General features: G+C 35.5%; 2 protein-coding genes across 8 annotated transcripts in view; one reads left to right on the top strand and one right to left on the bottom strand.

Moving 5' to 3' along the window:
- The window catches only part of si:dkey-288a3.2, an 83,963-nt gene extending 80,953 nt beyond the window's left edge, over positions 1-3,010 (bottom strand). For 3 of the 6 annotated variants that reach the window (XR_012393322.1, XR_012393321.1, XR_012393323.1), the window contains exon 1: positions 1,459-2,921. Coding sequence is in view for 2 of the 6 variants with exons in the window: in XM_073928376.1 (XP_073784477.1) it covers positions 1,459-1,588 (130 nt within the window). In the remaining 4 variants the exon portion in view is untranslated. Of the gene's footprint in view, positions 1-1,458 lie in introns of all 6 variants that reach the window. The other 3 variants (XR_012393320.1, XM_073928378.1, XM_073928376.1) reach the window with 2 other exon arrangements.
- On the top strand, positions 2,466-25,797 carry vrk1 (VRK serine/threonine kinase 1). 2 transcript variants are annotated; one of them, XR_012392673.1, is made up of 13 exons: positions 2,466-2,544; positions 5,342-5,522; positions 5,665-5,720; positions 6,478-6,547; positions 7,109-7,196; positions 12,251-12,359; positions 13,815-13,907; positions 17,259-17,895; positions 19,123-19,884; positions 20,146-20,204; positions 23,168-23,340; positions 25,342-25,435; positions 25,522-25,797. XR_012392673.1 is itself a non-coding variant. In NM_213385.1 (13 exon segments), coding segments are annotated over 12 exon segments (1,278 nt in total). In that variant the 5' UTR covers positions 2,478-2,544; positions 5,342-5,359; the 3' UTR covers positions 25,641-25,797.
- The last annotated feature ends 1,326 nt before the right edge of the window (positions 25,798-27,123 follow it).

The following is a 27,123-nucleotide window of genomic DNA, read 5'->3' as shown; positions in this document are numbered from 1 at the left end:
AGAATTATTTATATTATTTATTAAATTTCCCATTTATTGTATTTTATTAACGTCTACCCCCATCCCAACCCTAAACCTAACCATCACAGTAACGTAAAAGCATTAGTTGTTCCGAATATTATTTATGCTATCTATTAAATTACCCAATAAATTGCATTTTTAACACCTACCCCCACCCCAACCCTAAACCCAACTGTCACAGTAATGTAAAAACAGTAGTCATACCGAATATTATTTATGCTATCTATAAAATTACCCAATAAATTTTATTTTTAATGCCTACCCCCACCCCAACCCTAAACCCAACCATCACAGTACTGTAAAAAAAGAAATTATTGTTATCCAGTGTTGTAACAAATGCTGCTATTATGATGTGCATATTGCACTTCCAGACAGCCGCTTATCTGATCTAGACTTTACCCCCCTACTCTTACGAGAAGTGCCGTGAGATTTTTACAAACCTCGATGTAACATCTCATCCAAAAGACAGCACTTACTGACAGTATAGTGTCCCCTTCACTTTACTGGGGCATTAGAAACAACTGGTTGAGTTCCCCCTGCAGGCCTCACTAACACAACTTCCAACAGCAACCTTTGTGGTCTCCCATTCAGGTACTGACCAGGCTCAGATCTGCTTAGCTTCAATGAGTAACCAGTCTTGGGCTGCAGGGTGATATGGCTATGGCAGTTTGACATGGCTGTGCTGCTCTTTAATTATAAAGAGCAACACAGTGGTTAAATGGTTAGCAAGGTTGCCTCACAGCAAGAAGGTTGTTTGTTTGATTCAATAAACGAAATTGGTCTATACTGAGGGTTGGGGTAGGAAGTGTATCTGCAAGAAAAATTGGCAGTACGTTGCACTGTGGTGACCCTTAATAAGGCAGATAATAAGCTGAAGTGACCAAGTCTTGATTTAACTGTTTAACTTGATTTAACTGTTATTTAAATATAACTGCTTCATGAGGGTTTTTGAGTGTGTGAATGTAATTCGGTGATTTATGTCAATTATTGTATTTAAATTTGTTTGAATTCATGATGGAAATTCGGCAAATCAATCAAAGGAATACTTTTCATTGATCAAACTGGTTCATTGGTTGTAATTATGACTTTTTTTTTACCATGATTTACAGAAGACACACACTTTAGTTTATATGCCAGACTATAAGGCTTCGCAATAATCATTTGATGGCATAATCAAAAATAATTACTCAGTTACTTCATACAAATTAACTGTAATTTAAAATCTATATATGCAGTTTTTTTCCCATTTGTCAACAATACTTTTTTTAAATAATGTAAAATAAATTCAAATTTATGATCACTTTTTCACTTTTACTGGTTTTTGCTGCAACAAAACCTATTAATGTTACTTTTGTAATAAACAATGTTACACAAATCAAGACAAGCACCTCTGTTGGGAAGAGGTCTTCGGTATTACCATTATCATCTCCATCTTACCCTGTTGAAGTTCAGCTCTTCTCTCCACAAAGTCAGACACCATCTCCTCATCTGGAGGGAATGAGACCCGTTTTTCCTTCACATCCTTCACAGACAGAGATTTTGTCTCATCCTCCGAGTGTCCCGTCATTCTTCTGCAATAACCAATAACCCACAAAGTTGACTAACCCAATTTTCCATCAATATGTAGCTCTGTTGTCATGTACTTCTATGTCAGACATCCTATTTGCTCAGACATCAGTCCTCTGATCCAAAGAAATATTTCATAAATGATAACGTCTCTGGACACATTATCAATCCCTCATCTCTGCAGAAAACAAGCCATGAACTGTCATCCAAAATCAGTCTCTCTGAGTTCTTGTGTTGTTATTCTGTAGCCTAATAGTCACTGGGCTAGTGGAAACTTAAACTCGTAGCATAGCACTTCTACAAAACAGTTACAGGACACCAAATAGTCAATTATTCATGAACTTTGTGCCTCTCAACGCGAGTAGAACTCTATATAAGTCAACATCAAATATGCACAGGGGAAACAAAGCATAAAATATTTTCGAGGGCTACTTACAGTTAATAGGCTATGTTTAAATGTGTAAATAAAGTAGTTAAGAGTCAAATATCTGAAAGGTATTGATATAATTGACAAAGGGTCATTTTCTGTGAGAGTGGCATCTGTTAAATTAATATTAAAATAAATGTGTATCTCTATGTAATACTTTGTTAAATTAATGAATCTCAATCAATTTTGAATCAAAACGACAAACATTAGCTGAATGAAAGCAATGCTAGTCATTCAGTAAGGAAAAAAGACATCAATTTTCCAAGGTTGATCGGGTATGTTGCTGTATTTTTACTCTGCTGTATTTGTACTTCGATAACAACAAAATATATGACTGCCGTTGATGTAAATGTTTGTGGAGGAGGGTAAATGTACAAAAACTACATATCCCATCAAGCATTGCCAAACCAGGAACCGCGCAGTCTTGTTTCTGACCAATCACATTCACGGTGCTTCACTCTGAACAGTCGTTTTGCGGGAAGTTTGGAGAGCAGAGCGGTTGCAACTACTTACCGCTCACGTGAGGAAAGGTTAGTAGACTATTATCCATTTGCTCCAATAAAGTATTGCGTCTGTATGCTTTTATTAGCGGATTATGAGGACAGATCACAGGCTCTGCTGCGATAAATATACGTAATAATGTTGCTAACTCTGCTACGTTAGCATAACATTAGCGAGTAGTCGCAGTTTCCTTTTCCCCACCAAAACAATATGAAGACAATAATAAATGTCTCCCTCATTGATAACGTAACATCAAACTCATCTTGTATTGAAAAAAAGATTCCAAAACAAATCCCGCGAAGCTCAACGTCTGTTGTTATTTTAAATTCAAAAGTGAAACAAACTGCATCATTGGCGAGGACTGCAAAATTGAAAGTGTCCACAAACACGCCTCATTACGTTAGTTGTCCTTAATAATATATCTGCCATGTTTAAACTCTGAATAGTAAATATGTGTACAGTTTACATGTCAATAATTGTGACGCTTAACAAAACACCCACGTGATTGTTGTCAGTTTTAATAACCTTTATGGCAACTTGTTACGGAGTTTTTTGTAGCCAGCTATTAGTGTGCTATTATTTTAAAAAGTCCAGATGTTCTTTGAAAAACAAGTTTATACTGTAAGTCTACAATATTATAAAGATTAGATCTGATCTGATCTAATCTTAAATCCTTAATTTTAATATGGTGATGAGTAGACCACGTTAATGTATGTAGAAATTTGTGCAGAACACCCATTATTTAAAAGCATATGCAAATATATTGGTTTAGCCAAAAAGATTAAAACACTTGGCATGTTACTCTATGAGATTTCAGATATTGTTTGTTGAATTGGCAATCACTGTACCCATATAATGAGCAAAATATCTTAAGAGTCATCAGTATGCTCTATAACCATAGAACTGTCAAAATGAAGCATAGGTCATTTTAATAAAACATTCTAGGCCAAATTCACTGTTAATGTCACAAATTCTTGTTGCTTCATAGAATCGAAAGCAAAGATTTTAGCTTCGGTTGCAGAAGGCACTATGTTAGTATTGATGTTCTTTTTAAACATATTGACACACTGCCAGAGAATGTCTAGACCACCTTAATATATGTAGAAATCTTTGCAGCACACCCATCATTTAAAATATATATGCAACTATATTGAGGTGACCAAAAACATTAAAACACTTGGCATGTTACTGTATGAGGGTTGAGATAATGTTTGTTGAATTGGCTATCATCACAGTACCCATATAATGAGAAAAACATCTACAGAGTCGTCAGTGTGCTCTATAACCATAGAACAGTCATAATGAAGTTGAGGTACTTTTTACTAAAACATTCAAGGCCAAATTCACTGTTAATGTCACATATTCACGTTCTTCATAGAATCGAAAGCAAAGATTTTAGCTTCGGTTGCAGAAGGCATTATGATAGTGTTGATGCATTTATTAAATATATTGACTCACTGCCAGAGAATGTCTAGACCACGTTAATATATGTAGAATAAAATCTGTCTGTTTCATCTGTGAACAGAACACAGAAGCTGTGCCATCTGAAATGGGTGGCAGTACACCCATTATTTAAAATATTCAAATATTTTGTGGTGGCCAAAATTATTAGAACACTTGACTTATTGCTGTATGAGGTTTCAGATATTGTTAGTTGAATTGGCTATCACAGTACCCATATAATGAGCAAAATATATTAGGATTAGTATGCTCTGTAGCCATAGAACAATTAAAATGGATTTTAGGTAATTTTTACGAAAACATTTATTGTTAGACATGGGACGATAAGGTTTCAAGGTTTATCGTAGTTTGGAAAAGTAAAGGTCAGCATTTTTGGTTATGTCGTTCCTATGGTATATGTAGTAATCAGAATGTAGTATATGGAATATAATTTTTTTTACATGGTTTTTACAATTATTTTATTTAGTTTTTTAGGGCAAAAGTATCTTAAGGACCCTCCACATCAAAAGCTATTGTCCCAAAATACTTTTTAAAGATTCATAAAATAAAATATGTTGTATTCAGTGGAAAGGTTGTTGTTTTTACCAGAAATTTAAAAAGAATATATTTTAGAGCAGAAATCACAATATGATGAGACCGTGAAACCGTGATATTTTTATCCAAGGTTACCATACTGTCAGAATCTTATACCGGCCCTTGCCTATTCACTGTTAATTTTACATATTCATGTTTTTTCATTGAAGTAAAATCTAAGATTTTAGCTTCAATTGCAGTAGGCATTTTGTTAATGTCTTTTATCAAATATTAATACTCTGCCAGAGAGATGTACTGCTGTTTAATTGCTGAAAAAGTTTGACAAAATATCAAATGTTAAAGTTGAAAGTGGATATATACTGTGCGACTCGTGTGGTATATATTATGCGCAAAGCAACTGTCTGAATGTGTCAGGAACATTATGAAATTAAAACATGTTTTTAGAGGCGAAAATAGTATATTTTTTTTTCTGTCATGTGTTCTATTAACTTTGACCACCACTTTATGTATCAAATATGTGTGGTTACAGTGGTTAGAGAAAATCTTGACAAGTTGGCGCATTTCTGCAAAGAAGTGTACGTGTTAGTATATTTTAAAGTCATAAAAATATACAATCTCAAAGAATGATCTCTGGTCATTATTAAGATATAAACACTATGTAGACATTGTGCATTTTTTAGTTACTGTTTTACATTTTTTTTATTGTTTGCCTATATTATTATCTACAATGGAAAAAAAGATTAAACAAAAGTAAATAATGTAAAATAAATTCTTAACTACGATTGGTCCCCACTTTTGTTCTAATGGAGCTTGGGTTCTTTTTCTTTAAAGTTTTTATAAATAAGGAAGATGCCACCAAAGAAGGCAGACGGGGTGAAGAAAGCAAGAGCTCCAGCTAAGAGGAAACTGGCTGAAGAATTCCCGTCTGGAGAAGTCCTGACAGATAACGCAAAGAAAAAATGGAAGCTTGGATCAGCTGTTGGACAAGGAGGTTTTGGCCTGCTGTATCTTGGTAAGATAAAGAAAAAAGCCAAAGGAAATTCATTCCTTTTCCTTCTGCTTAGTCCAAAGGAAATTACGAGGTTCTAATATTTATTGTTTTTGTTTTTATTTATCAGTGGTTAAACATGTAAATATGTCTTTCATCCTCTTAGCAAATGAAGACTCTTCAGGACCTGTCACCGCTGATGCACCTTATGTCATTAAAGTGGTAGGGACAAAAACTATGTATACATATGCTCCAGTAATGTGTTTATTTCTAATAAGTAGTTAGAGTCACAACAAGGATGATAATTGTAACAATAAATGTGTACTTATAAAAATAGTTCTAATTATAAAATAATAGTACCACACACACTACAACAAAAACATTAGGTTCTTCTTTAGATACATAAAAAAAATTATTAGCCTCCTGTGAATTTTTTTCTCTTTTAAAAAATGGCCAATGATTTTTAACAGAGCAAGGATTTTTTCCCAGTATTTCCTATAATATTTTTTTTTTCTGGAGAAAGCCTTATTTGTTTTTTTTCTGCTAGAATAAAAGCAGTTTTTACTTTTTAAAAAACATTTCTCCTTAGGCAATATTGTTTTTTCGAATGTCTACAAAACAAACCATTGTTATACAATGATTTGCCTAAATACCCTAATTTGCCTAATTGACCTAGTTAAGCCTTTAATTTATTTTTATTTTAATTAATTAATTTAGTTAAGCCTTTTTTATTTATTTTTTATTTTTTATTTATTCATATATTTATTATTTTTATTTCTGATAATGAATAAATTAAATCAGATGTTCATAGTAATTAGTTTTCACAAACTCTGCATTTTCTGTAAATCGTGATGACAGGTTTTACTTAAAATTAAATTTTTGCTTTTTCTCTTCTGGAAAATTGTAATTTTAATATTTATTATATAGTTTTTTTCAAATGTCAGCTATTTTTGGTGATTATTTTTACTGTGTCTTGCAGGAACCAAGTGACAACGGCCCTCTCTTCTCTGAACTGAAGTTCTACATGCGAGCTGCCAAACCTGATCTAAGTATGCCCTTGTGACTGCAAACACACCCTCATATGCATGATGAGCCTCACGGAAAAAAATAAAGTCGAAGAGCAACTCTTTTAATTAAAGAAAGTTCTGAGCTCACCATTGAGGGCCTTATGGAGACAGACAAACCATAACTCTCTGCCTTTGGTGGCTCTTATGGCTGCCCCAAGGCCACAGCATTGCGCTTTATTTAATAACAATCCAAATGTCAGTCTCCCTTGACAATTAACTGCAATATTACTAAGGGATGCTCATGTTTTATTCATCAGAATATTGTAATGTTGGTAAATATTTGTCCCACCAGCAGATTACCTTGCGGCACATTCACAGTTGGGTCCCCAAGGGATACTCTTATATTACTTTGAGCACCAACAAGTTTAAAGAATTTTAAAAAGTTTTAAATAATTTACTCACTTGATGAATTGATTATTTGATTGCTTTTAAATGTTGGTGTGATAATGTTAATTTTAGAGGTGGTAGCATTTCTTCATTTCACTGTGAGGTGTGAATATGTTGCGAGTCATTTTTCTGACTGAATGTTTTATGTTAATTCAGTCGGGGCTTGGATGAAGTCAAAGAAAATGGAGTATTTGGGAGTTCCAAAATATTGGGGTTCTGGTTTTCATGAGAAAAATGGAAAGAGGTAGGTGAAAAAACATCACTTTTCAAGTTATTACATAACAAGGGTAACACCTTAAAACAACAACACACTATGAATTTATTAAGCATTACCAAATAGTTAATTCATTATTTGTTAAGCATCAACTCTACATTAATAGATGTTAGTATGCAGTTTATAACTGCAGAATCAGATACAGATGCTGTATTCTTGATTTATAAGCACTAATTACTAAATTAAATATAGCATTATTTACAAACCATTTTTTAAGATTAGTTTTTTAAAGATCTTTAAGAATGTGTACGCAAATGATTAATTAACTATTTAAATGAGCATTTTTATATATCTTATTATTTAGGCATATGTTAATCGTTACTTGGTATGTTAATAAATGCTTTAAGCTTTGTGTACCCGGTACTGCATCCGTGATGTCATTTACTTCTGAATTCTTTACATTTTAAAGGTTCGTACTGGCCCAATACCCCCATAAGTGGTTCTGTTCTCTCATCAGTTGGAATAGAATAACTTTTGCATAGATTATGATAGAGGCATTTTGTCTAATTACTGACATGTGCAGGAACCACCAAAATGAATTACAGCAGCCAAGACCACACAGAACCTAAACAGTACACTTTCAAACTTGAGTTTACAAATAACGCCTGTTTTTTGGAGAGATTTATTATAACAAAGACAACATATACAATTATTTTTATCAGTCAACAGTGTTTTATGAAAATTGAAAGGGTTTTCTTTAAAATGATACCAAACTTTTAGCATTTACACCTCTTCATGTGGATTTGCTAAGCTTTTGAATTTGGATAGACAAAATCCAGGCGGAAACCTCAAAATAGCACATGACTCAACTTCATTCTTTTGTGACCCAATCTAAAGTCAGGACAGTTTATCCTTTGTAAATCCCTTATAAATGGCAATTAAAGGCTCAGTTATATATATATATATATATATATATATATATATATATATATATATATATATATATATATATATATATATATATATATATATATATATATATATATATATATATATAATCGTTTTAAGATACAAAAATGAAACCCTATGATATGTAAGATAAATCTTTGCAATCTTATCTAAAATAAATGACTGTATATATTAAGTAATTACAGTACTCAGTTTTATGTTGTATTTTGACACTCCTGTTGTTAAGCAATGTTTACATTTTACAGTAATTATTTTTTAGATAAGATTGCAAAGATTCATTTTTCATTTGATACTGAGCCTTTAAATGTTAAAAGGGATTTACAAAGCATGCATAGTTCTGACTTGAGATTAGGTCACAAAACTGGATGAAGTTGAGTTACAAGTTGAATACTAAATAACTATTATTATATGCCTAAATAATAAGTAGTGCTGTCAATTGATTAAAAAATTAACTAATTAATCGCGATTAAAATTAACTAATTAATCACACTTTTTTTTTTATTAATCACGATTAATCACATTTAAAAGACTGAAACTTGTAATTTTGGCTATTCAAATGTAAAATTAATGTAAACGCAAGACAAGAACTATTAAAATCTAATCATGATTGTTTATTAGAATTTTTGTTTAACTTGTAACACAGATTTCTTCATGTAAACAACAAACCCACAATAAACCATCAAGATCTTGGCTTGACAGCCATATTTATTACAGAAATAAATACACAAGCATGTTAGAGCCATTTGAATTTCAAAACAATCATTGGCAATAAAGAAATCATTGATTTCAAAGTTGGATTCTAAAAAAATGTCAAAATACAGGCATTGCAGATATGGAAAATGGAAAATTATAATAATAATAATAATAATAATAAAGTATTGAATACAAACAATTGTACTAATTGAAAAGTTGTATTGCTGTGTGTTGAGAACATTAATTATAAAGTAGAAACAATTTTGCTTAGTCCTCCTTTATATTCATCCAGTTGCTAAGACAGTCCAGTCTGTTGACATTATCGGGGGACAATGTGGTCCTTTTCTTTTGAATGATGTGAGCTGAGAGTGCAACGCAAACTAACAGCAATTTGTAACTTTTTGATTTAGTGGCTACGGAAAACGACGTTTAGGCAGGTTTGTTGCTAAGAAACGCACGCACGCGCGTGCGCGCACACACACACAGACCAGAGCCGTACAAAGGTGGTGGCCCGGTGGCTAGAGTCACTGCCCCTCTGCCCTCATTGACTGAGGTGCCCCTCTCAGGAGGCACTTGCTCTTTACTTTGCATTCGCGTTGAGCACCTGCCCCTGTAATGGTCTGTGCGCTTACATGGGCCTGACACAGACACGCACACACACACACACACACACACAACGCGCGCAATGACAGGGCACGGCCGGAGCGTCTCCCTTCAGATTCAGCACCCATGATCGCGTTCATCAAATTTGCTTAAACTAAGCATTCTAAAGTATTGCTGTATTTCACAAGGATTCTGACACAACAACGCGAAGCATACACTTTCATTGCGTTTAAGGAGGAAACACTTCAAACATAATGAACCATGGAGGGCTCATGCAGTAAGGCATTGGAATGCGCTGTCTTTGACAGCTTGACACTTGACACTTTCTACATTTACATCGACACCAATACTCTGATTTTAATATGATTAAGATAATGCTCTTATTAAGAGTCTACCATGTAAGGTTGACTATCTTAAAGGAACACCGAGTCATGAAATGCGGAGGTTTTTCTTTCCGTTCGCCATGCGGTATCAAATTCCATTAAAACAGAAGTCGAAGGTTAAAATGACACACCTGGGGCCTGTTTCAGAAAGGAGGTTAACTGAAAACTCAGAGTATTTTAACCCTGAAATGAGAGAAACTCTGGGTTTTCCGTTTCAAAATAACAGGTTTGTTAAACTCGAGAAATCAGGGTAAGTCAAGCCTGTTTCTGAAAGAGAGTTAACTTTAACTCAGAGTCAGTTACTGTGGTAACTTACTCTGTGAATCTAACCTGGTCAGAAGCAGGTTTTATTCTCTAAACTCAGAGTTTCTGTCGGTCTCCTCCTCCCCTTTTTTAAAGATGAAGCGGTATTTCTCGCCTTAGCCTTACGTTTCTACCCACCTATTTTAATGCTCATTTTGGATACGTGCATAAAAACGATTGATAGAAACGTCATGATGCACATAACTTTTTAAAATATGCATAAAAAACGCGCATAACTGAGTAGGATAAACTTTTATTCGATAGAAAATGTGCGCATAAACTACGATGGAAACACTTTTACTGAACAAATTACAGTATGTACATTAAAAAAAAGATCATGATCATATGATAATGAAAATGTGTGTAAATGGAGGCTGAGAACACTGTAACACGTCTTAAATATTGTTTTAGTCATTCTAAAATGCCTTAACTGTTTCAGTATTAGTGTATATTATTAATTACCTCCGAACGTCTGGTGCGTGTCAAGAGTCTCCGCGTCTCATGGCTTCAGACGCCCCCACGTGTTCATTGTGTTTCAGCATTGTCTTCTGACATCGAGGCGCAAGTACATTAATTAGGCTAAATAAAGAATTAATTGACGCAGCTTCTTCTACCACAGTAAATTCTGTTTTTACTGTTGATATTTGGTGCCAGTTAAATCAGGAAGTGACAAATTTTTTCTCTTTGACTCGTTGGATGGAATTTTATTCGCATCTTTTATGCAATATTCCAGTTTTGCACATAAATTTATGTAATATATTTGGATGGAAACATAGCTATTGCCTACATTTTAGTCACACACAGAAGAACTGTACTAGAATGGCTTATCCTTTTTTAATAAATAATTAAATTAAATTCACCTTTGACATGCACTGTAACTAGATTAATGGGATTATTATTCTTTCTAAAAATTTTTTTTAGTACTGCTTACCTTCTAAATGTTATATTACCCTTTCACTTGATCAATAAAAAAGGCAGACACACAAGTGCACTGTTAAATCATTTAAAACTAATAAATGTATAAAAAAGTTTAGAAAAAAAATATAAACGTCACAAATTACATTACTTATTTTATTATACTTAAATATTTAAATACTTAAAAAGTTAAATTAGGCATTATCTTGAGCAGCTGTTTTCCCACACTAACTGGTTGATGGCTGCTTCTTTTCAAATATATACACTCATATTTGCTATAACTTTGCATGAGAACATCAAGTTCAGCTGGAGAAAGAAATGGTGATCTCTTTTATAAGATATTGCCATAGTCACTCGTAATGTCTGCGCTCCACTGATAATGCCTTTTTATAGTCACGGTGTGCGCGCTTAACTCTGAGTTGGTCTACTCGAAGTTGATTGACCCAACTCAGATCAGCTGTTCTGAAACCGAAAACTCTGAGTTTTTAATCTCTCGGTAAATCAACTCAGAGTTCAAGTTTAAACTCTGAGTTGTTTGAACCTCCTTACTGAAACAGGCCCCTGAAATTGCATGAAACATCTGAAGAGCCTGGTGATGCAACAATAATTGTTTTATACTGAAACTTGCCATTTAAAAAGTGCTTCCTTGGACTTATCCACATTTCTTTGCATGTTAAACAAACGTTGACCACAACGGTAAGTAAAAAAAAAACTGCAACTGCATTAATTGCGTAATTTTTTTTAACGCGTTCATTATTTCAAATCAATCGCATGGGTTAACGCACTAATTTTGAGAGCACTAATAATAAGATATATAAATGTTTATTTGAATAGTTTATTCCAGGAAATAAAGCCGTAATAAAAATGAATCCTTAACAAAGTATGAAAATACAACCAGTAAGCCCATTATGCATGTGCTTATAATTCAAGTAAACAGCATTTGTAGCTGTATAAAAACTTGTTTACTTAAGTTTATTAATGTAGAGTTAATGCTTAACAGATAATGAATTCACTATTTGCTAATGCTTAATTAATGATTTATAGTGTGTAGTTATTATAGTGTTACCAACAAGAGGCATGCTGTTTATATATATATATATATATATATATATATATATATATATATATATATATATATATATATATATATAATAATTATTATTTTTTATTATTTTTTGTTTATTATGCATAAAAGTGTCATTTCACCTCAATCACCAGGTACAGATTTATGGTGATGGATCGATTTGGAACAGATCTACAGAAATTGTTTGAAGGAAATGGGAAGAAGTTTTCAAGGAAGCTGGTTCTTCAGCTGGGCCTTCGACTTGTAGGTTTCTTTTAAGAGTATGACTGTCATTCTGTACTTCACTTCACAGAAAATAAAACGTTAATTTATTCTTCAGATTTTATCTGTTATAAGGCAGCATATAATGTAGCTTTTTTGAGAAAAGGGATTAAAGTACATGACCAGTGAAGTCAATTCTGAAATACTAAAATCAGATGTCAGCAAGTACACTTGCACACAATCAACAAAACATCAATGCTATTTGTGACTTATCTAAAATAATCTAATTCACTGTTGCCTATTATTAGGCCTGTCACGATATCTTTTTTTTTTGTTGTACGATATATTGCACTAAAATATTCTGCGATGAACCATATTATTGTCATTTTAAAACCTGCCTCTCGATACAGTAAATAATGCCAGAATGACAATATAATAACATCTTAATGCAAGTACACTCATAAAGGACACAGAACATTTTATTCTTAAGAGTATTTCATTTAATTACACTGATTTTAACAATTGAATAATTAGGCATTGGAATCAGAATGTGAAAATGTATATCTTAAACAAACAAATAATAATAAATGTTAACAAAAAGGTAAAAATAAAAATAACAGAGGCTGCAATATCTGCTTCCAGATCTATTTTTATTTGTCAGGCACCCACATGAGGATACACTATAGTTGTTTATAGTAAATACTATAGTGTTTTTTTAACCACACTGACACCTCCAATAGAGATAGAGATGTTACACAATCAGCTAAAATGTTGCTTAAATTGATTGATATAAATTGAATATATATATATAGTGACATGCCTACTTATTTTTCTCAGAGCTAAAAGTAATCTGACTGAGTAATGTAAATAATGATAATAACAAAATAAAACAGGCTTACTAAAATAAAGTGAGCCGTGAGGGAGCAATCCACACTTGACATCATTGTATTTATCAATAAGTACCAAAACTTCATTCATTTTCTTTTCGGCTTAGACCCTTTATTAATCCGGCTTCGCCACAGCGGAATGAACTGCCAACTTATCTATTTAGCACGTTTTTCAAGGTGGATGCCCTTCCAGCCACAACCCATCTCTGGGAAACACCCATACACTCTCATACACTACGGACAATTTAGCTTACCCAATTCACGTGTACCGCATGCCTTTGGACTGTGGGGGAAACCGAAACCCGGCGGAAACCCACACAAATGCAGGGAAAACATGCAAACTCCACACAGAAACGCCAACTGACCCAGCTGAGGCTTGAACCAGCGACCTTCTTGCTGTAAGGCGACAGCACTACCTACTGTGCCACAGCGTTGCCAATAAGTACCAAAACTTTTTTACCCTAAACTTACTTTACATAAAAAGTTGCAAATCTATTAAACATGCAGGGAATTGTTCAACATTACTATGGTGTCAGTGCAGGTGCTGAGAAAATCTTATTTCAGTATTATTACAAAATCTCATATTCTAACTTATCTTTCATCTTTCTAGCTTGACATTCTGGAGTACATCCATGACCATGAATATGTGCATGCAGACATCAAAGCCTCCAACCTCCTCCTGTCCTACACCAACCCCAATCAGGTTTGTTTCAAGCCTTGCACATGTTTAACAGATCTCTGTTGCCATGGCTGTACAGCTCGAACTGTAGAGATGCAGAAGGGAATGTGTTCAGACCGCAGGACTGTACAGAGCTCCTGCTTCTTTTAATTGGAGTACCAGTGATTTGCAATGGAAGAAACTACTTGTCTTATTTTTTTTCCATCTGTTAATGAGATTTGGGTTGGGAAAAAAGCAAAACAATTTAAGCCTTTAATGCGGCTCATAAACTGGAGAGATTAGAGACAGTATTGAAGCTGTCTCTAGCAAATAAGGTTGGGGGGGGCTGGGCAGGAGCAAATATTTAATTTGAAGATTAATAATGTATCAGTGGTGTATTATTAAGCTGCTATTTTTAAAGTCACAATTTAAAACTCGGCCTCTTGGGATTAGTCACTGCTTATTTGGTGACTGAGCATCCCTTTTTGAAATTGCTAGGGTGTTCTCTTTGCTTCGGAATGCTTATTACTGTTTAATAAATGTGTGTACAAACAGACCACAGACAATAAAATGCAAGAAAGGCCTCGCAATGTTTTGATTTCAGCTAGGGAACGATTTGAATTGTCTGTGTGATTGGTGTATTAAGGATATAGTTTTTAAAAGAGGTATTTGTAAACTTTTAGTACTACATCTTTTACTTCAGAACACTGATTTAAGAACTAAATGCAAATTAATCTTGACCTAGTTCAACAAATTGTTCCAAATACTCAAATTCAGAAGATACTTGTTTCAGTCAGTTCGACAAATCTTGTAGAGTGAATGTATAATGAAATAAGGAAGAATTGATTTATTATATTAATCACTAAAGGTGGGAGAAAAAAATTGATGCACCATAATTCTTTCTCATAACAATTCTGTATCGATTCTCAAAAGTTCTCGACTGCTTTCTTATTGTATCTAGTTTGAAATGAAATTATCACTCCAGTCATTATTGCTTTTATAACTAATACCATTAATAATAATAATAATAATAATTAATTAATAAGTGATTTCTGAAGGATCATGTGACTTGAAGACTGGAGTAATAAAGCTAAAAATTCATCATTAAAATCACTGGAATTAAGTCTTAAGTTAAATTATAAACTACTTTTTAACAATTATTTTATAGTGCAATAACATTTCACAATTTAGCAATTTGTACTGTATTTTTGAATAAATAAATGCAGCCTTGATGAGCAGGATAAGCTTTTTTTAAATCATTTTACAAATCCTGCTGACCCCAAACTTTTGACCGGTAGTGAATGCATGCTTCAGAATTCGCTTCATTTGGACAAATGGATAATTATAGGTGCAGTGATTTTGATATGTTGTGCAACCACATCGCTCCCGAAAGTGTCACCTTTGGCCATCATAGATGCGGTGATGTGGGTGCATAGGTGCTACTCGTCCGTTGTGCGAGCAGTTTTGGAATTATCAAAGGCGTTGGACAGAATAGTATTTCACCATTACAGCAAACTTCATGAGTAAAGGCTTGTTGCTTGTGTTCTGCAAACACGGGTTGTGAATGAAAGTGAACAAGAGATACTGCACTGTGTTGCAAACTAATGACGCATTACAATGTTCTAAAGCTTGCTTTATGCTTTAGGCCTAATATGAGTATCTTACAAAATAGCCAGCAAAATATTACCTACTGTCATCAAGGCAAAGACAAAAGAAGTTAGTTAGTAGAAATTAGTCATTAAAACTCTTATGTTTAAAATGTGTTGAGAAAATCCTCTCTGTTAAACTGTAGTTGAGAAATATGTAAAAATGTATTTGAATTTCTCAGGAAAGTTAATAATTTTGACTTCAACTGTACATTTTTTTCCTTGGAGTTTTAATGTTATGAATAAAAAATGCTGTCTTTTTTTTGGAAAATTAATATGAATGTTTTTATTTATAGAAATATGTTTGTTTTTCATAATTGTTCTTTGTCTTTTTTTTACATTTAGAGCTTGTTCTTCCTATATAATAATTTAATAAAATAAGCAATTTTATGGAAGACAATACTGTAATACAGATGTTCCAGTTATTAAGCAAAATAATAGAAATTCTAATTCTGCTAAAAATGTAAAGTTGTAAATATGGACAGCAGAAGAACTAGGAAAAATAGATGTTAAGAATCGGAAATTCAGAATTCAATCATATTGTGATCCTCGGAATCAGATCGGTTCATGAAACCCCTAAAGATTCCCACTCCTATTAACCTAATTAACTTGGTAGGATTTGTGAGTTGCTGTCGCGTATTTATTTATTTTTTTAGGGTTTTATTAAAGGCCTTTATTTTTTTTATTTTTCTAAGTAAATTGTTTATTTCAATCCTTTCCCATAGTCCACTTTTATCTGATTGGTCTGATGACCCAGTCTGTTTTGACATAGGATGTATCAGAAACCAAATGCCCATATGTGAGGTACAGAGATTTCCTTAACATGTAAGCAGTGACATTTGTGATTGCATTTTTTTTTTATCTTCTTTTATATAATAAATATTTTTTATTATATAGATATATGTGTAGGAAAGTCAAAATCCAGATCTTCCTGGAAAAGGTGGTCAAATACATATTTTCAGATTAAGCTGGAAATAAAAACTTTTTACTCACCTTAAATGAAGCTCTTAAAGACTCATGTGAGATGACAGACCCTTCTACAAACTGTTTAACATTTGGCAGTGTATGATCAAGACATTTTGTTCTTTACACATTAAACATGTCCACATGTAAATAGCATAGAGTCATTTTACAGATTATATTGCTTGTTTCGCATGCACAGGGTGAATGTTTTTGTATTTTTATTATAATATCATTGTGTGTTTGATGAAAAAGCAAGCTGTTTGGAATCAGCAGCCTCTGCTTACTGCATATATGACAACGTTTTAGTTGGAGAAAAAAAAAGTTTAGAAATGTTTGTGATGTTTCTCTCTGTAGGTGAGCTGTTAATCTAATGCTGCTGCAAATTGGCACATGCAGTTATTTTTGAGACTTTACATGGACACTTCAAATAATCTTCTACTTTTTGAGGAGATAGGTGCACCTGTAATTTGTGCACTGACTGTTTTGGTGTCTTCGGAGCTCTGCTAGCTGTTTCCTGTTGCTTTGAAAACACCGCTATCAAAGCGCTAATTGTCAGACCTCCTTTATAGGTGACACATACTGCTAATTGGCAATCAGTAGCTTTGCAGCGGCATATGCGATTTGTTTGCAGTAACCTTAAAGAAGACTTTATCATCTCGTGTATGCTTAGCATCTGTAAATATAATGTCATATCAAATCTTTTTTTTAAAGTCTTTTTATAATTGTAAGATGTTTTTGTTGCACTAAACAGTTGATTCTAAGTTTTTTGTTTTGTTTTAATTAACAGGTATTTTTAGTAGATTATGGACTGGCCTATAGATATGCTCCTGAGGGAGTGCCAAAGGAGTATAAGGAAGACCCAAAGAGGTGTCATGACGGTACCATTGAGTTCACAAGTATTGACGCACACAAAGGAGTCTGTAAGTAATTGGAACAATCACGTCACACTTTTAAGTTAGACTTAAGGCCTATGTAAAGGAGAATCAGGATTTAAGCAGATGGTTAAATGCTCATTATATATTAAGCTTGTGAAGTGGAAAACATTTGCATACTTCCATACAGAAGCATTTTAGTAATCATGTGCATGTTATTATCATCCGATCAAGAAGTTTTTTCAAATTTAGACGCGAAGTGAGCAATTGCGAGAAAGCGAAATCACTCGCGCATTAGATGGCCTTGTAAACAACTACACAGGGTAGATTCTGCTCTTCTTGGCTTTGTGGCTTTTATTCAAGGCGATGACAAGGTTTGTTTAAAGCTCAGGGGGACAATGGCTTGTTATTATATGTACATATTACAGTGTAATGTCTCGCCTGTGTATTGAAAAATGTTGTTCCTTTGTTGGTGAGGTTTGTCTGTAAACCAATAGTATTCAGCTGTGCGTCTAACTCTGACTTTTGGTACACTTTTGTTGTGCTAACAGGGCTCGAAATTAACCTTTTTGCTTGGTAGCACCGGTGCTCCTAACTTTAAGAAGTTAGGCGTATCAGCCAAAATTTAGTCGCACCCACCAATTATGAGCACCGTTACTACAAGTTTTATACAAACAGATTTATTGTATTTGAAATCAACACTAATCAAACTAACAAGCAAAAAAATAATAATATAAATATGCATGCGTGAGGAAAATATGTCTCAACGAAATCCCGTGATCACAAGAAAATAGATTTTTATAATATAACTGAGTGACCAAAGCACGGAGCGCTCACCGGCCCTGCACGCACTGCTTGAATGAATCTGTTACGATCTGAACGGTATAACGTTAACTGTGCTGTTCTCACAAGTGCTGTCTGATATTGCACTGATGCTTTTGACACATATTGTACCTTATTGTATGCATACGTCATGTTAATAGCCATACTGGTCTTTTCATGAGTAAGTTAGCGATATTAATTTACTCAGTGTAAGCCCGTTTGTGATGGTGTACGTGATGTTAAATTTGACATATAGCTGCCCCTTGCACGGCGGAGAGCATCTGGCAATTATATGAAGGATTAAACAGAAGCTCTCGTGCTAGATGTGGCAAACAGTTACCTGAAAACTCCATCCCACAGACTTTTTATAGCAGACTTGAAGCCAACAGAAGTCTTCTACTCTTGGAAAAGTGTAGATGGTGGATTAACATTCAGCACATGATCACTAGTAAGATGTGTCATTATTTGTAACTAGATGGTTTCTAAAACTAAATCTGTCCGCGTTATCTTCAATCTCATCTTTAGCGCTTTAGTTTTCCGCGGTAGCAGCTCTCTGTCATCCGAAGCCAGAAGGCGCTGACTGAGTGATTGACAGCTGATATTAACCAATCATTCGCGTTCAGTGCTAGAGCAGTGGGCCAATAAGAAGAGCGCGAAGCCGGGGCAAGCATTACGGACTTGGATTTGTTTACTGCAGCAAGACGACATGACAACTGTTTAAAACCATTCCTGAGCGCTGCGTTTCCCGTTCCAAGTGCAAACAAAGAGCTTAGAGATGAATTCTGCGTGAATGTTTCCCGAATCCGCGCATGTGGTGAACATTTTGCAGTAAAAACTGGTCGCACACAACAATTTTAAGCACTCGCAGAAATGCTCCCAAAAATATTTTATGGTCGCATAGATAAAATTTCGGGCGCATATGCGACCAAAATGGTCGCAATTTCGAGCCCTGGCTAGGTACCCTTTCGAAAGGCTACCCAAAATAGGTATGGCACGGTTCGGTTATATGCACCTTTTGACAGTGGAAACGGCTATAAATGCGTACCGAACCGTACCGCACTGTGCCACTCAGTGGAAACAGGCCATAAATGGACCTCTGAAAAATCTTGTTTCACTTTTTAATTGAACTGTGCTGCTGTTCAACTGAAATATGAATGAAATAAAGACAAATTTTGATCCAAGTGAATCAAAAACAGAATGTGATGTCACAAGCTGTAAACCTAAAAGATAGAATTTTCAATCATATCTTGGGTTTGTTATGAAGAGCTTTGCTGCTCAGTTCAGTTTGTTTTTGTGCAATGGATGTTTATCAGGTGTGGTTTTGTTTTTTCGATAATTTTTTAAAATGCTCCCAGTTAGTTAAAATCCAAAAGTATGCACATCTCGAAATATATTTTTATTTATTTTGATATAAAAAAAAGTAGCTGTGAATTGTAATAGTACCGACTGAACTTTTTTTATGGACAAAAAGAACCAATAAACTAAAAACTAGAAGTGTTGATAATGATGATCGCCTGATGTAAAATGTAATTATTCTTAGCATTGTTTTTTAGATTATTTGTATTTCTTTTCTGTGTGGAATAAATATTACATTCCAGCTCCTTCAAGGCGAGCAGACCTGGAAATCATGGGCTACTGCATGATCCAGTGGTTATGTAGCCGTCTGCCCTGGGAAGACAAACTTCAGGACCCACTCTACGTCAGAGACTCCAAGCTCAGGTAAGTGTCTATAATGTCACTTGTGGCATATTAATTCTTTTCGAACCAAGGTGCAGTCTACATTATATTTTTTGCCATAAGCTAATGAATATTAACTCAAAAGATAATAATGCCCCTGCAGTATAGGTAATTCATTTTTTTCCCTTGATTGCCTTACAGCTAATTTCTGGATACAAATAATAATGGGTTAGATTTAGGGAATTATAATAAATGCATTTCCATGATTTACTTCGATTCATTTTTCAATTTTCCTTTCCTCAGGTGTAGAGACAATATTGATGAGTTCTTGAAAAGCTGTTTCGCTTCAGGAAATATACCAGGTAAGAAAAAAAAAACTGAGCAGTCGTTTAGTTTATACGAGGAGCTGTCTTGCATTTAAAAAGGTGAATGATCTTTTGGTTGTAAAATATCCGTTATATAGTAATATGGTAGTAATATAGTCTGAAATCTTCACCAGTTTTTCACTGCTAAATGGGATTTAAGTATATTTATTTATTTTTTTAACCTTGTAGCAACGGCAGCAGCACCTGTGAATTCTGCAGTATTACTTTTTGTTTGTCTGCCAAGCGGTAATTGGAGTGACGCACTCTCGAGCTCTGATTCGCAAACAAGAGTGCAAGGGCCTCTTCTCTTGTTAATGAGTGCGGACCTGGTGATTTAGCCTTAATTAGAGCTAATCTATCAGCTCTGTGCTAATTTCCAGCAACTTCTCACACTAACTTTAAAGTAGAGCGTGATCATTTTGTGCTTTGTATGCATATACAGGGTTCAACACTAAGGATTTTTTCTACTAGCCTGATCGGGTAGTTTCGATTTTTACTTGCCCTGCCAAAATGTTTTCTGACCCCACCAATAAAAAAAGGAGTTACTAGCTATATCTTAGCCACATATTTCCAATAATGTGTCAAAAACCAAGCATAATTGTATACATACATTTTTAATCAGCATAACTTTTCTTTAAATACAACTGACAATTTAAAAAAAAATTCAAATCTAATGTAAATAAATTATAATTTTTTTATATATAATTTAGTTAGATTATAATTGTGCTTTTTATTATAATTAGAGATAATATGCTCTTTAATTTTGACACCCACAGACCAAACAGAATAGATAGGTTAGACTTTCTTATGCATAATTTCATTTCAGTTGTCAAGTTTTGTAAAAATCTATTGAATCATTTAATCTATAAAACAATGTTGGCTAGAATTATACATTATAGACTTAAATTATAGTGAGAAATAACAGATGAAGCGACACTGCAGTCAGATCATGAAGCAGATCAATGTTGCACAAATTAACGAAACAATAGACCTAATACAAATAATTTAAAGATTAAAATATGGAAAAATTATCAGATGGTAATTTCTGTCAATTTTACTAATGGATAAACAGCACTCGCTAATTTCATCATGCTTTCACTGTCATATCCGGCATGAAGCGCACATTTTCTGGTAGAAATGACATCCCATCTTACTCATTATTCTCTCTTCATATAGCTGTGTAAATGGTTATTACATATCTATAATACACTGTGATATAGCCTGGTTCGTTAGATCGTTTTGCTTTGTCACCACAATTCATATCTATTTTTGTAGTGATTTTACAATATAGATTGTGTCAAAGCAGCGCAACATATATCTAGTAAAGTCCAGATTTCAGAGTTGAAGTTCAGTTTAGTTTAGTTCAGTGTGGTTTAAATTTAACCCCTGCTGAAAGTTAAAACACTGAAGAGCAAATCCATCGAAGATCAGGTCCACAAGTCTCGATCTGAGCAAGCCAGTGGCGACAGCGGCGAGAAAAAAAACTTCACCAATTGACGAAGTGAAGGGAAAAAAAACCTTTAGAGAAATTCTTCTGGCCAAATTTCCTGTGTGGAGCTGCAGTCTAGGCACCAGAGGCTGGAGAAGCTAGACGGCCATCGTGGAGAAACTGCAGCTACAATCGATCTGCTCAAGAGTTCGTTTCGATCGAGCCGAGACCCACCTCATTCAGGCGATTGATTTGCCGTGGATCCGAGCACGATTGTGGGATTCACATATGCCAAATAAACCGCGCTAACTGGGCAAACAACTTTCTAAACAAATGTCTAGGTGTAAAAGCATCCCAAGACTGTATTTGCACACAATTGACAAACAGTCGCAGCCAAATAAAACTTTAGTTACAAGGCAACGATCCTGTCTACTGTCCTGAGTGTCTCGCACACTGGCCATGGGCCATCAGGCAGTCCTAATTGTCGAGCCCTGATTTACATACTTTCTGATGATAGATGTTTGTAGTAAAATGTTTTGTAAATATAAATAAAACTTAACCCATATCTGTCTAGTCATGTTTAATGTTGTAAGGGGTAATAAGAGTTATAAATTTGTGTCGACATTAAGCAGAATCTCACATTCATTTACATCATAGCATTTGTTGCAACTTTTACATTGATTCAAAAAATTATAAAATGTTACTTCTGTTTAAAATTCAATGTTTTTAATGTAATCTCCGACTTTTTGCAACCCTCAGCTGTGTAAAAATACATGCAAGCACCACATCAGCTCTCCTACTCGACCACAAAACAACGCAATAAATAAAAGATGAAGTTTTTAAACAAACTTGTTTTTCACCCTTCTCCGTTCTCGACCTCTGCGTTGCCTAGTTTTGCAGTCAGCGTGTGGCAGCCTGTATACTTTTGCAGAACTTTAGGGCGTTCTTTCTTTGTGTCGTTTAAAAATCAAAGATGTCATTGGCTCCCTTTGCTCAGTCGCTGATGTGATGGCAGTTCTTAAGCCCTGTGACAGCCGCGCGGCAGACGGCGAGATCCCTCCTCAGGCTGTTGTCTTGTGCGTACACGGAGCATCACAACACCGAGGTGATGGGAGGCGGCACTGTTAGCGCGGCCATCACGACTAATTCTGTTTGGTGTGACTATTTTAGCAGCCGACAGTAAACAACAGTTTGTGAGTGGAGAAGTAGAAGGAACAAAGTGACAAATGTCAGCCCTTCTCCTCTAAACTTAGCCTGAAGGTTAAAGTATGAGCGTCTGCTGTGAAGACACTGCCCTACAGGGATTGTTCTGTCTTCGCCTGCACAAATTCTAAGCATACGTGAACATGCACCTTATTAACGTCGGACTGTTTGCGCGAGATGAACTTTAAGGTCCAAGAAACTTTCACTTAATCTCACACGTAATTGCTGTTTATTGACCCTGAAGTGTCTTTAATAGTGTGCAGCCAAATCGCTCTGTGTGAATAAATAAATAAATTGTTGTGCTTTAATGTCTTTTTTCTATTTTCAGCTGAAATGGGAAAGTTCATGCAAGAGGTCAAGGTTCTGGGATACACAGACAGGCCAGATTACGACAAATTGCGAGGTATTTTGCAGCAAGGCCTAAAGTCCATAGGGTCAACAGATGACAAAAAGCTGGACTTCGGAGTGGCGACCAACAGCACAAGTTTGCCCTCTGTCAAGGTGAGAGCCACCTTCAGTAAAGCATCAAAAAGACGACCTCTTTCACACCACATTGAAAATGCTCCAGCACTACCTTTTTGAAGTCAGCCGTTTATAAAAGGAGCCCATTTCAGCATCCTATAATTTGTTTACCTGTTGAAAGCAGATTCAAATTTGAAAATGCCCACACACGATCCAAGACTAATTGCTCGGGTTAGTAGGAAATGCTGTTGAGTGCATTGATTTTCAAATACGATTAACGTGCGATGCTTTTAACAAACGTGTCCTGAGCTTTTTTTTTATTCCTTCCTTCAAACGTGCCCTTGTTCACCTTATTTCACCTGAAAGTGTCACGATGTTAATTTAAGTGTCAAACCTTTTAGTGTTTATTTCTACATTTCAAATGGATGGTTGCCAATTGACCTTAGTTTCCTGATATCTTAATATTGTACTCCACACCCTCAAGGTGTCGGATCGCAATCCTCTGAAATAAATGGACATATCTCCATACTTGCAAATAAGGTTATTGAACAGTTTTGTCAGGATTTCCAGCGAAATCATCTTTTGCAGCCATCGTGTTTCGTTTTAGTGTGTTTCATGTAAAACAAATCGCCTGAGCCCACAAAGATGCCCTTGATGGCATATACTTTGTGAAAACGATAAGACTGTGGCTTCATTCATGGGGTCCGGCACAAAGAGCTCTTGGCAACAAAGCCGTCTGCATCTCAGGTTCTCTCCAGCGCCCGGGTGTTTATCCCAGTGGCCCCTCCTCTTCCTCCCACAGACAGGTCCTGAGTGCCTGTGTTTATTCCCTGCTAATGTATCACAAATTTGCTGACACGGTAACCTTGGAGTCGGCGCAGGCCGGCAATCAGCGAGCCGCACTTACGACAGGGGAGGGGACGGACTCTCCTCGCTTCCCACAATGCAGTTTGCATATGGAAGGTGCCACCAGGGAGCTGGCCCATGCCAGCTGAGGGTTACCTGCCCACTGCCGTTATTGTATGTAATTATCGAGCCAATCTGTTCAGCTCAGCAGGGTCTGGATGGTAATCATGAGGCAGCAATTGGCAAAATGGAAGGGAAATGTGAGGGGGTGTTGGGGGGGGGCTAGTAAGGATGATAGTTCAAGTCCGAGAGAGGGGCGAGCATTCATTATGCAGTCTGAGTGAAGAAAAGGGAGAATTTGATTGCTGTCGTTAAGTGCATCTTCTTCATAACCCCTGGTTCGGTTAGTATGATTTCCTTGAATTGAGGACTTGAGCTTCTATGCTAGAATTTTCATTTGAGGGAAAAAAACAAGGATTTTTGATTGATAAAATTGTTAAAATAGATTAACTCATTGAAGGTTTTTATTTTTTGGAATCCCAACCTGCCCCCCCAAAAAAATTCTCAATGTTGAAATCAGTTTCCTTGCCATTCCTTTGATAATTTCCAATGCTGAAATGTGCTAGCTTTCGAAGGTTTGGCATCGGGAGTAATTATTTCAGCACTTGAAAGAAATCTCCATGCTTATCAAGGCTACATTTATTTGATAAAAAGGTGGTTAATGGTCATTCTGTTCAAATATATTTTAAAATGTGTTTAATGCTGTGACCTCAAAGCTGAATTTTTAACAGCCAATGCGTCAGTCTGTCATGGTCGGGAAACTCTTATTTGGAGCATAAGAAACATTTTTAGTTAATTATAATGTTTAAACACTCTTTAAGTACATTGTGATTGATTCCACCCCCCCTCCCATTTTTATTGACCCCCAAACTTTTGAACATGTATTGTGTTTGACATTCAAATTATTTTATTTGTTCTTGTCGGGTTTGCTCAATAGCTGAATCATGATTACATTTTCTCAAGCGTTAACAATGCTCAAGGCGTACGTAATAGTTTCCATGTGTATACTGAGCAAAAGGTCCCTTCTTAATATTTGATTTGAACTTCCTCCAAGGTTGCTCTAGGCAAGTGCATTGACCACTGCTCTTCCATCTTTTCCATCCCTGTGTTTGTGTCTTTATTTTTGACTGGAAGACTCCCAAGCGAAAGAAAGCAGAGGAAAAAGGCCAGTCTGCTGACGAAACCGATAGCACCCCAGCAAAGAAGAGGCGAGCTCCTCAGAAGAAGGGTAAGTCAACTAAATGGACCCCAGAATTAATCAACAATATTGTTGAGATGATAAACGTTTTTAAAATGAACATGTAACCCATTTAGAAGTGAATGGGGCTAAAAAGACAGCAAGTCCTGCAAAGCGTCCAGTGAAGAAAGAAGCTCAGGCCTCCTCTGAGCCAGCGGTGAAGAAAAGCCGAGGAAGGCCTAAGAAGAACTCTTAATCCTTTTTGCACTCCAGTTCAAGTCGTTTTCTTTTTGTATCTTTTAAATTGTCTGGTCTGTATTTGTTCTCTGTGGTTGAATTTTCTTAAACTTTAGCAGGGTGTTGGGCACACTCTCGCAGTGAAATGATAATAAATATGGGGTAAAGAAAAAAAACGACAGTGGCTTTGAGTTGTGAGTTATTTTCATTCCTTTGTAATGCCTTGAATAATCAAGCCTATGCGGATGAGGTCCAGGGGGGATTGCTTTGCCCCCGATAAGGAAATCCCTGAAGGAGCTCAGAGTCCCGACTCTTCCCCCGCCACATTTTCCCCTTGTTGTTGTGCTATGAAAGCCGGCGTGCGGCTGGCACTGCGACGTCTGTGGGAGAGGCGAGCTGGTCTTTGATACCTGCATTGAGGCAGGCGAACGTGTGGCAGACGCCACTGAGCCGGGTACGTGCGTTTGGAGAAGGGGGCTCTGCGCCTTTCCGCTCGGCTGCCATTTGATCAGGTGGAGACAAAAGACTAGCACTTGGGTCCTACTTTCCGTGTCACTCTCGCTCGAGTCTTTCTTAACTTCCTGTTCTCCGCTAGGAAAGGGTTTCAAAGAGCTATCATTAAAAGTTAGTTGTGGCTGCACCACTTGTTATGCATTGTAACTTTATCGCAGGTTTTGATAACGCACCGACAGCGTTCGCAGGCGTATTTTTAGGTCCAAATGTCATCTTGAATTGTTTGCTTTTTAATCGCAGCAAAATTGATATGACATTGAGGGGACAGGAATAATTTGATGAGGACAGGTTAGAATACATGAATAATAGATATGGCATGTATACAGGGTCGTGACTGGAAGAGCACAGTTATGTTTTCCAAGAGTTGTACTTGTCAGATAAAAACAAACTGGAGCGTGTTCTTTTTTAAAAGAAACAAAGTTGCTGCTGCATTATCAAAGACAGAATCTATCCAAGGCATAAATACAGATCAGCTGATTCCATCGTTATTCACATGCTGTAGTTTAGAATCGATATGACTGAAATCATGATTTATTTGTTTACATTTCCTTTAAAATATACACTTTATTTACGAATGGAATACATTATTAACATACAGCATTAACAAAATGGTCATTTCTTCCATCATTTTCACATAATTCACAGAAAAATGCAGCATTTCAGGGTACGTTTGCATCCTGAAATATTGTGCTAAAAATAGACTTTTTCCAGTTGACACTGTATTATGCATGCAGTTGATGATGTCTTTGTAACATGATGTTAAGGTTTTTACAAAATTGCTGTTTTGTAGTTTAGATGATGACCGTGGAATTGAAACCTTTTTTCCCCAAGTTTCCAGGCCCAAAGTCCTTTTCTTTTTCATTTTATTAAAACGTGTGTAAATGCTTCATGGGGGGATGTAGCCTATAGTTGACACTGCGGTATGCATGTAGTTGATGATATCTTTTTAACATGAATGCACAGATGATGTCAGTGTTTTCTCAAAATTG

This window comes from Danio rerio, chromosome 17, assembly GCF_049306965.1.
Source record: "Danio rerio strain Tuebingen ecotype United States chromosome 17, GRCz12tu, whole genome shotgun sequence".
Lineage (NCBI taxonomy): Eukaryota > Metazoa > Chordata > Actinopteri > Cypriniformes > Danionidae > Danio > Danio rerio.
This window is presented reverse-complemented; position numbering and strand designations above follow the sequence as displayed.